At 44.7% G+C, this 11,328-nt stretch overlaps 1 protein-coding gene across 1 annotated transcript; it reads left to right on the forward strand.

The window, feature by feature from the left end:
- The first annotated feature begins 4,746 nt into the window (after positions 1-4,746).
- On the forward strand, positions 4,747-10,497 carry LOC101481665 (GTPase IMAP family member 8-like). Its single transcript, XM_076889523.1, has 4 exons — positions 4,747-5,336; positions 5,728-6,246; positions 7,642-8,094; positions 10,177-10,497. The coding sequence occupies exons 1-4, from the start codon at positions 4,754-4,756 to the stop codon at positions 10,212-10,214; spliced, it is 1,593 nt and encodes a 530-aa protein (XP_076745638.1). The 5' UTR covers positions 4,747-4,753; the 3' UTR covers positions 10,215-10,497.
- Positions 10,498-11,328: the final 831 nt, after the last annotated feature.

Genomic DNA, 11,328 nt, shown 5'->3' on the forward strand with positions numbered 1-11,328 from the left:
CCGGTGAAACTGCTGGGAAGACAACGTTGGAGAAACGTGAACATTTTATTTGTACTGTATAATCTGCAGATTCTGACAGAAATCTATCCTTTGAAGCACCGCTGCTCTAAAACAGCAATAAGGATCATTATTAGGTTATTTACATTATTATGTAAATAACAAAATAACAAAGCAAAAATTGGGAAACATGAAGTCCGAAGTCTTTATATAAAGGGCCATCAGTCAAACAATATAGTTTGCTCTGGGTCTAAACAGAGCGCGTTGTGTGTGACGTCTTCTTTTGTGCATGCGGGCCGCTTTGAGGGCCGTGAACCGTTCACACTACAGCACGTTTGAAGTCGCATTTTATTTGTAGTCTGAACAAGCAGACAAAAAAATCGGATTTGATCAAAAAATCGGAATTGATCATTAAGACCTGCAGAGTGAACGTAGCCTTAGTTTCATCCAAATCTCTTTGGTGCCCCCTGCTCTGACAGATCGGTGCTAGAATCAGAATGTCTTTATTGTCGTTGTCACAGGTACATCGAAATTAAAAATAGTCCCTGATCAGTGCATTATCCCTAACAATATCAAAATATAAATAAAACAAAATCAATAAATAAAGTACTTAAAGTGCTAATAGGAATAGTATTAGCAAACATTCACATACATGCCTGCATACTGACTACTCCTGGACCGGCTGGCTGAGAGGAGTTGAAGTTACAGGTAAATGTTTGTTTCTTCACAGCTTCAATAATCAGTCATCAGTACATCAGCACAGAGACAGCATCTCCATCAGTATGGAGGGTCTCAGGTGCCAAATTTAATCATCTTGTAAAATTAAAATATGACAGAAAAAGGTAAAGTATAAAATACTTTACATTCAATAGTCAACTAGTCGAAAGGAGCCAGCTGAGGCGGTTCGGGCATCTGACAAGGATGCCTCCTGGGCGCCTCCTGGGTGAGGCCCCAAAGAACCATCAAGAAATGGTTCTTTAGGGGACCTTTAATGGTTTTTCAAAGAACCTTTTTAAAAATGGTTCTTTAAAGAACCCTTTTAAATCTTTCAAAATAAAATGTATCATAAATTGAATTTGAGCAGGGTAAAATAAATACGAGCACATAGACATATTAATGGTTTATTGTCGTTTTGTAGTTACCAAAAGACAAAAAGGCATTTTAACCCTCAGCACAACATCACTACTAATACATGTCACATATTAGTGTTTTAAACAGTAATAATTAAATATATTTGCTATACTATAAATAAATATATATAAATACTACATCTATAGATAACACAACAATTAATACATTTATTGTTTAATTAATAAAACATCAGAAAGTGATAAAAACACATTAGAAATAGCAATAGCTTCATAACAGACCAATAAATCAAGACATTTTCATCAGCAGATGTTTGCATGTTCAGTAAAAATATTTCAACAACAAGTTTATGATTAAAATGATCAATGAACTTCAGCGTTCTGTAAGGTAAGTTTCATGTTGGACTCATGGTCCTTGGTTAGTCCAGTTTAGGATAATGTCTCTGATGTATGTATCATATCAAATATATGTCATATCAAAACAAGCCCACACCTGCAGTTGTTTCAGTTTTTCACAGGTGTTTCCTGTCAGCTGGTCAACCTCACTCAGGGGGACATCCATATTAGCCAACCAAATGACAAGCTCCTCCCTTTGTGCTTCAAATCCCTCCCACTCTGAGACAAGGAGCTGAGAGAGAGAAAAGAGTCAATTATAAAGAAGAGAGAAAAGTGAAACCCTCCTCAGAAGGTCTGACTCGCATACCTGCAGTTGACCTGCGATGGACTCCAGTTTGGCGTTCACGTCATCCCTCGTCTGAGGACACCCTGCAGCCGAGTCTGCAGGGTGTCCTGGAAGAGCAGGGTTAATGTTCAACTCCTCCTGGTCAGGCTCTCCAGCTGGATGATCCGAGGTCTCCCCTCACGCCACTGCCTCTGAACACAGAAACACAAACTGCATCTGAAGCAGGAGGTGCAGATTTTTTGCTATTCTTTTCTAAATCCAGGCTTGATCACGTGGAGGTATTTGGAAAACTGTTTTGGCCAGTGGACGACTGTTGTCTTGCAGAAAGTTAAATCAAATGTATGTGATACACAATCAATTCACAAGAACACATTGTAAAAAATAAGTCCAGTTCTTGCCTGATTTCAAGTGAATTCTGCATCAAAACAGGGTAAAACGAGTGTTTGCAGCAAATGTGAGCACAAAGCCTCACTTTGTACAAGCCTGCTGTTACAGTTCTCCTCTATGCAGACGACTTTACTGTTTCCAAGGCACAACTTGGACCTGCTGTACAAATCTTATGGATACACACTAAATGAAACAGTAGTGTGCATGACTCCAGATTCTGACCCCTCATCCTAATAGGGTCCCAACATAGCAACAGAAATAAAGCAAATGTTGAGGCTTCAAAATACAAAGTACAATACAAATACAACTCCTGGGATATATCCCAGGATTTATTGCGGGTCATAGAGAAGATTTGTTTCTGATAACAATGGTGGTCGAAGCAGGAGAGGAAAACACTTTCAAATGTAAGTATATGAACATCTGGTGGTACAAAAGTTAAATTGTTATAGCGGTTGTGTTGTTAAGCTTTGGGCATCTGCAGAGACATGCTTCTTTTATTTAAATAACCCTAAACCAGCTTGTATGGTAGGTCCCGCGATTTTTCATGTACTGCTGCTTACATACAGCTAATTTTGATTTTTTAAATTAATCTTCATGGTGACATGTTGTGGGGAACAAAGACCAAACAGTCAATTTATTAAAATGAGGAGAAAACGATCACCTCTTCACTGGGTGCAGGATTGGGCCCCTGTGGCGTGGAGGTACAAGAATGAATCAGTTTACACATCATATTCATATGAGCGCGGTTTTATTAACCCTCATGCTGCACAGCAGCGGTCCCCAACCTTTTTAATGTCAGACAGGGAGCGGCCTTTAAGGTGTTGTGGGTAAATACAACAAAATAAATGATACGACCAGGAAAAAACGGGTCTTTGGTAAATATAATAATAAACTTGAATTAACTGTGTCATTGTGTAACTTCAGCTTCCTCCTGAAAATGCACCAACATTGAGAGTAACATCCTCCTCTCTGCCCCTTAATGCGCCCTGGTCGCTATGGTAACGTGTATTTCTTTCAAAATAAGAGCCTAACCCTAATAATAACTAATAACCCTAACCCTCTCCTTGCTCAGGGGTACCTCAGGGTAGCTGTTCAGGGGATTGGAGCCTCCGACTTTCCAATCATCCCTGCCCCGTCATTATATAGTTCATACTACTAACAGCAGCATCACATTCTTGATACCACATTACAGCCACAACACCTTGTCATAGCAACACTAACTAAACCATACACAGTAAATGTATTTACCTTCTCTAGTTCTGAACTAAATATGTTTGAGCTTGGTAGCAGTCATCCTGTTTTGTTATTTATTGTCCAACTAAATAACTCCAAAATATGTTGTATATATATAAAGGTTTTCATTGTTGGTGATATTAATGTATATTGTCCTACTAAACCAGTGGAGAAGGATGTTTTCAAACCTGCTCTATGCTTTCAACCTCTTGCAGTCTGTCACCAAACTCATTTTAAACTGACTTACTTTGATCTGACGTGGGCCGGACCAGTAAAAGTGCCCTTTCTGTTAGTGTAACAAAGTCTAACTATGCATTTAATCTGTGGGATAAATTCATATAAGAAGAATAAGAAGTGTAATTTTAAAATGATGTCTCAGTTTGTCTACACGGTAAAGAAATGCTGCTGTAGTGTCAGCATGACTGTTTGGTCCTAAACTGTAAGAAAAAGATCGATTGTAAAAGAGAGAGAGAATATATGGTATACTGGATAGTTTAAAGAAAACAGGAAGTTTTCCATTATTTATTTGTTTAACTATTGCCTAATTATTTATGTTTGACACCCCTGACTTAGAAGAATAGTATTCACGGCAAATCGCGGGCTGATGTTGCGTGCAAGTTTTTAAAGAGTTCCGTTTAAGAAGTTGTTTTATTTTGAAGGAGCTATTGTGTTTCCGGTCCTGTAGGAACACGGACCACAGTGAAGAGCGTCGCACTATCGCAGAGAGGTCTGTGTCGGACCCGTAAGATGAGCAGGTGAGTCCAACAGTGACCGGGACTGACCGGGACCAGCGCTGGTCCGGGCGGTCCTGGCGCTGCAGCTGCGGTTGTTACCGGTCCGGGTTTGTTAATGTCATACAGGTGCGCGCTGACAGGGAAACATGTAAAGTACTCAGATTCCAGAGCATAACCTGTAACCTACTGGATTACAGAGGTGGTTTAAAGTAGTTTGAACGGAGCTGCCTCCTCCAGAGAGGACAGAGTTCAGAAGGGTCTCGCCTCATATTTAGCGCTCTGAGAGTGAGGACAGCAGCAGGAAAGCTCACCTTATCTTTTCACTGCGACTGTCACCGTTTTACCTGAGGGCCCGTGTGCACCAGTTCGTCCTGTTCTGCAGGTTGATTTGAAACGGGGAGTGCAAACCAACGGCAGAGACTGCATACCTGCACGCTGAAGGCTGACTGCACGGGGAGGTGGGGGCCGCTGCTCCATAACAACTAAAATGAAGAACGAGTGCACTTATGTGTGTTTGTGCTTGAACTCACACACTCAGGTGTGACACAGGACTGTGATTATACTGCTCTTCATCACTCTGACCTCTGTGTGTCCTCAGGGGGGGGAAGAAGATGCACCGTCTGGGTCCAGGAATGGCTCAGTCTCCAGATCCTGATCTCAACATCGTCCTGATGGGACGCAGCGGAGTGGGAAAGAGCGCTTCTGGTAACACGATTTTAGGACAAGCAGCGTTTAGGTTGAGTGAAGGGTGGGGACCGGTGACGATGAGAATCCAAATGGAAAAAGGAATCATTTTAGGAAAGGTGATCCGAGTGATCGACACTCCAGGAATTGTAAGCTCAAAAGAGGAACTGAAAACCTTCTGCCAGCGTCTCCTGCGGTCCTCCACCCCTCTGCTGTTCCTGGTGCTGGTTACGACTGGTCGTTTCACGGATGAGGAAAAGGAGGCTGTGCAGGCAGCCATCACAGTCCTTGGCGATGAAGGTCTGGCAAACAGCTTCCTGCTCTTCACAGGTGGAGATGAGCTGAACGTGTCACTGCAGGATCACATCAGCCAGTCTAAGAGAAGCCCGCTCCAAGACGTCATTAAGAAGTTCGGGGACAGGTATCATCTGTTCAACAATAAAGAGCCTCAAGACGAGGGGCAAGTCAGAGAGCTGCTGAGGAAGGCTGAACGCCACAGGACCCGCGAGCTGCTGAGATTCAAAGCAGAAGGTAGGTTAGAAACAAGCCCAGGCTCTCCTCAGGTGAGGCAGGCAGACAGGTGAGAGTTCAGGTCAGTCATCCTGACCTCTGACCTGTCAGGTGGATCACTGTTAGACAGAAGCAGTGAATCTATAAGAACCGTTCACATTTAGTCCGTTCAGTTTTGGACACATCAGTGTCGTCACCTCAGTATGAGGAGTAATAATCATAACATCAGTACGAGCCCCACGTTTGCCCTCAGAGGGCGTCGTGCTCTCAGCCACGAGGCTGTCGCTGCGTCAGGCTGTCGCTGTGTGGAGTAATGAGGAGACTGATTGTGAGGCAGCAGCAGTGTGAGTGCAGACAGGCTGTTTACCTGTCACTGCTCTTCATCATGTTCCTTCTGTCTGTTCTGGTCCAGGTGTCTCCATCGTCCTGCTGGGAAACACCGCTGTGGGCAAAAGCGCTTCTGCAAACACCATCATAGGCCGAGCGGCGTTTGAGTCGAGGGCTTCCCTCAAAGCGGTGACGACAGGAATCGGAGAGGAAACGGGACAGAGGTTTGGGAAGCTGATCACAGTGATCGACACTCCGGGACTTTTAGGATCAGAGGAGCTGATTGAAAAGTACTACCTGGGCCTGCCCCACTCCTCCACACCTGTTCTGTCTCTGGTGGTGGTCAGAGTCGGTCGGTTCACCGAGGAGGACCGGCGCGCCGTGGAGACAGCGATCAGAGTCCTCGGGCCTCGGCGGTTTGAGAACAGCTACCTGCTGTTCACAGGAGGAGACGCCTTAAAGGACAAAAGTCTGCAGGACTTTGTTTCTGAAGATGAAGCAGGTCCTCTCCATCAGGTGGTGCAGAGGTTCGCAGGGAGGACTCACCTGTTCAACAATGAAGGAGGAGGACGAAAGCAGGTCAGAGAGCTGCTGCAGAAAGCAGGTAACCTTCACAGCTTCCTGTCTGCCCACAGCAGCTCATTTAAACCCTGTGATAACCTTCATATGCTTCTACACCGAGCCTGTGACAGCATGCTGCGTTCAGGGGAACTAAGACAGGAAAACCTCGAGTGTCCCAGCTTTCCTCAGGACCCTGAACGCAGCATGTATTTATCTGTTAAAGAAGTCCCAAAAATCCACATGTCACATGACCCACGTGTGTCAGCATGGATCAGCTGATCCGTGCACACATATTTAATGACTGCACGAAGGAAAAGATGATTTTAGATCCTCAGGAAGTTTGATCGGTGTGTTCAGGGCCGGATGTCCATGTCTGTAACATGTTGTGTGTTTGTGTGTAACGCAGCACATACCTGTGACATACAGATGTTAGGTTTCATCTGCACATCAAAGGAAACTCATTTATGACCTCGCTGAGCCTCATTCCTCTGAACTCTGTGCACAAACTAGAGCTGTGTGATATGACGACATGATGAAGGTAAAACATCTCTCGTTTCATATTACACACCACCATTTGTTTCGTGGTGTCACAAAATCCACTCAGTATTTTTCATGGTTTGGATGGTCACCACGGCACAGAGAATCCCAGTATGGCCAGTGAAGATGAGGCAGAACCAGGTAGCTCCAAACAGAAGCACCAGTCCAAAGTCTGACACGGCCCAGAAAACTGTACGATGCAAACGATGCAGCAAAGCGGTCTCACCTCAGACTCGCACGACCTCTGCTACCACCGACGCCAGAGTCACGTGACAGAGTGTGGAGAGAGTTCACAGAGAAGCAAACAGAGCCGGCAGGTGCTCCAGATGCACCTTAGACTCAAACGTTAGAACAGGCTTTTCCCCGCAGCACGCCACGTGATAAATACAAAGAAAATGGCGGCCGTTCCAACATTCACTTCACGCAGGTCGAGCTGATCGAGATTCACTGAATTTACAGAAAATGTAAATTTTGTGATTAATATCATTGTCGGGACGATAGATGTGTGTCGGGATGTAAGGGTTGGTCATGTCGCACAGCTCCAGCACAAACACACCCTCACATGTAATTATTCACTGAGCTGCTCCTGCCTGAAGCTCCACGTTAGCTTGGACGGGGTTTCTCTCACTTCTGCCCTCAGTCAGATTCGTCTGAAGTGACTTTTCTACCTAAAGCTCAAAGAAACCCTGAAATCTGAGCTAAGATTCACTCCAGCTCACATTTTACAGTCTGGGGGATATAATGCTGGTCACTGGTGTCGGTCACTGGTGTCACTCACTGCTCCTCTTTAGACTCGGCTGAACGCTCTGCTGTGTCTCTGCTGCTGTCCAGCAGAGGGCGCTTTAAGCTCTCAGCTCCTTCATCATGGCTGCAGTTTAACATCAGCGTGTTTCTCTTCCAGGTGATCGTCTCATGGCGTCTCTCACACTGGTGGACAGGAGAGTCATTCTGATTGGTCTGTCTAGAGGAGGGCGGAGCTCAGCAGGAAACACCATCCTGGGATCGGAGCAGTTCCCGACAGGATGTGGGTTTGAACCGGTCCCAGCTGAGGTGGTCTCTGGGTCAGCAGCAGTGGAGGGCTGTTGGATCACAGTGGTCGACACTCCAGGATTCACAGCCAGAGACTCGGATGAAGATCAGCTGAAAAAACGCCTCTGGATGATTGGACAACAGTCTAATCCAGGACCTCACGCCGTGGTGTTCGTGGTCAGGATAGGCAGGATGTCCAGGGAAGACTCTGCGCTCCTCACCGCTCTCAGAAAAATGTTTTATGATGATCATCATCATCATCGTCGTCGTCGTCATCCTAGTAACTCCTCCATGGTGCTCTTCACTCACGGAGATGAGCTGAGAGGTCGGTCCATTGATCAGATGATCCAGTCTAACAGCTGTGTGTCTGCACTGGTCTCCGTGAGTCGTGGCAGATTCTGTGTGTTTGACAATAATCAGAAAGGAAACAGAGAGCAGGTCAGAGAGTTCCTCCGTCATGTAGAGAACATCATCTCAGAGAACGGAGGAGAACACTGGAACCTACTCGTACAGCCTGCGGGAAAGAACTGGCTGAGTGAGGAAAGGGAGGAAATGGAGAGAATCCACATGTACAGGCACAGGCACTGGGACATGCACAGGCACTGGTACAGGATCACTGTACAGATCTGCTGTGGGTGTTTTTGCAGCACAGCCAGCCGTCTGGACAAACTCTTCAGAGAGCTGAATGTCTGACTGTGATTGGTGGATGTTGGAGGCGTCTGAGGAAATAAAAACCTGACTGGACTTGGTCTGCTTCCTGTTCAGGATCAGCAGTTTTCTGAAACACGATTGGCCCTCTGTACTGTAACTTTTACTCCAGTACAGTTTCATAGTACTTGTACTTTGTGTAAAACAAACATAAATACTTCAAACACTTTCCATCTGAATTGTTTGCATTAAGATCAGCTGACACATTAAAGTACAGAGACATGAATGAATCAACACGGTTATTGCCATGGTAACAGGTGTGTATCAGGCTCACATCAGTGATTTAATTTCTCCCTCACTGTGGAGGATCGTCCACCGTCAGCAAATTCAATCTAACTTTATTTAAAAAGCTTCTGTCCTGAAACAAACACGGTCACTGTGATGGGGTTTGTTTGTGACGCTTCCTCTCGTCGTCATTAGTTTCTCTGGTTATTGATCTGCAGCACAGGCTGTTAGCATGTAGCTCATCACAAACAAGAAGAAACCTGATCAGTGATCAATACCATCCAACCAGCAGGAAGTGATGTAGAGGTGAGTCGCTCTGATCCTGCAGTGGCTGACCAGCTGATCACCACAGAAGAAGAGTGAGGATGAGGACGAGCTAAAGCTCTTAGCTCAGGCACAGCTAGCCCGCTAACATACCTGTGTGTGGCGTTAAAGGTCACACAGAGAGCAGTTTAAGCACATGAACCACACACCTGTACTTACGATGCAGGTGGTGGAAAAGATTAAATAATGTTTTATAATTTTCTCCGTATTCGTGCAGATAAAATAACAAAGACGCTCACACTGTCCTGCCCTGTTCACACCTGTTTGTGACGAATCAGGAATTGTATGAATACTTTTTGTCCTCTGTTGCTTAATTTCTGACAGTATGTCAAAAAAGACATTTGACAGATGTTAGAGCTGCTCCTTTATATAATGGACTAAAGTCACAGAGAATCTGATAAATCTGTAAAGAAAGAAAAAAACAATAACAGCTGCATGGATGAAAAATATCCCAGGATAAAGGAGTGGAAAAATTACCACAGGACTACAAAACGGACAGATTTCTGTTTGAATGGTCACCAGTGATAAAAACAATGTTCTGGATTTAACAGGAAGCCAAAACAGGAGAAATCTGCTCTCTCTTTCTAGTCCCTGTCAGGACTCTTGCTGCAGCATTTTGGATCAGCTGAAGGCTTTTCAGGGAGTTTTTGGACTTCCTGATAATAATGAATTACAGTCGTCCAGCCTGGAAGTAATAAATGCATGAACTAGTTTTTCAGCATCACTCTGAGACAGGATATTTCTAACTTTAGAGATGTTGCACAAATGGAAGAAAGCAGTCTTACATATTTGTTTAATATGTGCGTTGAAGGACATGTCCTGGTCAAACATGACTCCAAGGTTCCTCACAGTGTTACTGGAGGCCAAGGTAATGCCATCCAGAGTAAGAATCTGCTTAGATACCATATTTCTAAGCTTTTCAGGGCCGAGTACAATAACCTCAGTTTGATCTGAATTAAGAAGCAGAAAGTTAGCGGCCATCCAGGTCTTTATGTCTTTAAGACATTCCTGCAGTTGAACTCATTGGTGTGTGTTATCTGGCTTCATGCACAGATAGAGCTGGTTTCAGTTCACTTTGTCACAGGAGACTTTCCACAGACACACAGAGAGAAACTCAAATGACAGCAGAAACGTGTGTGTGTGTTCTCAGGTCATGGATCCAGATCTCACCATCGTCCTCCTCGGTAGAACCGGAGTGGGTCAAAGTGCTTCAGCGAACACTATTTTAGGACGAGCAGCGTTCGAGTCAAAGACTTCCTTCAAAGCGGTGACGACAGGAATCAGCGAGGAAACGGGACGAGTGTTTGGGAAGCTGTGGTGGACACGCCGGGAGTTTAAGGTTGGGGTATCAGCTGAGAAAGCTCTGTGGGGACGTCCTTTGGTTCCTCAGACCTTGCCTGTTCCTGCTGGTGCTGAGCGTCGGTCGGTGGGGTTTATATCAGAAAAGCTGTAAAATAATAAAATCCTGTGAAAGTTCCTAAATGTTTGGCCTCATTTACATTTTCCAAAGATGTCCAGTGGGCCGGGTGGGGGTCTTTGACAAGCCAGTTGTGGCCCCCAGGCCTGATGTTGGACACCCCTGTGCAGACCAAAGATCACTCAGTGCTGAGAGCAGCTGCTGCTCCATCAGCAGGAAGCTCTGACATCAGCTCTCACAATAAAAAACATTATTATAACGGATGTTCGTACAACATATTATCATGTTATTACAATATTGTAATAACATGATAATATGTACAAACATGAAACCATATGTTAGAACGATAAAGGTTTCATGTTATAATGTGATACAGCTCTATGCTTCCGTAACAGTCCACTTACTAACACTTTTGTTTTTACGACTCAAGCTTCATGGAGTTCATGTTACTGTTCTGAGTGTAAGTGCAGCTTCACCAGCAGGTGGAGCCACTGCTTCAGACAAACTTGAATATTGTTGTTTAAAAAGTAATAAACACTGTTTTAGGGAGCACTTTGATGAGGTTAATAACTAAAAAACCATGCAGCGCTTGTGACATTTGCATTTCTTCAACCAATCAAAATCTTTCATCAATATAAAAATGCCTCACAGACCCAAACAAAGTCAGGTCCCTGATCCGCACAGGTTCAGGTTTTTGGGGTCCTCACAAGGATAGAAGAACAAGTTCATGTGTTTGTGTCTGTGTGGGTCAGCTGTTGTCCCGTACTGTTGGTGTGAAACCAGATCCAGGACCTTCAGAAAGCTTGGAGGGGAAGGACCGTGCTGCACACGGCAGTCAGAGGGAGGAGATAATGACGGAGTGGAGGAGTGTCTGTCCGAGCTCAG

The sequence above is a fragment of the Maylandia zebra genome, linkage group LG10 (assembly GCF_041146795.1).
Source record: "Maylandia zebra isolate NMK-2024a linkage group LG10, Mzebra_GT3a, whole genome shotgun sequence".
Lineage (NCBI taxonomy): Eukaryota > Metazoa > Chordata > Actinopteri > Cichliformes > Cichlidae > Maylandia > Maylandia zebra.

Excerpts from the sequence above, each read along its gene's own strand:
- LOC101481665 (XM_076889523.1), top strand. The coding sequence starts at position 4,754 with ATGGCTCAGTCTCCAGATCCTGATCTCAACATCGTCCTGATGGGACGC. Across the intron at positions 5,337-5,727 it reads GCTGAGATTCAAAGCAGAAG|GTGTCTCCATCGTCCTGCTG; the intron begins GTAGGTTAGAAA and ends GTTCTGGTCCAG. Across the intron at positions 8,095-10,176 it reads TCACGGAGATGAGCTGAGAG|GTCATGGATCCAGATCTCAC; the intron begins GTCGGTCCATTG and ends GTGTGTTCTCAG.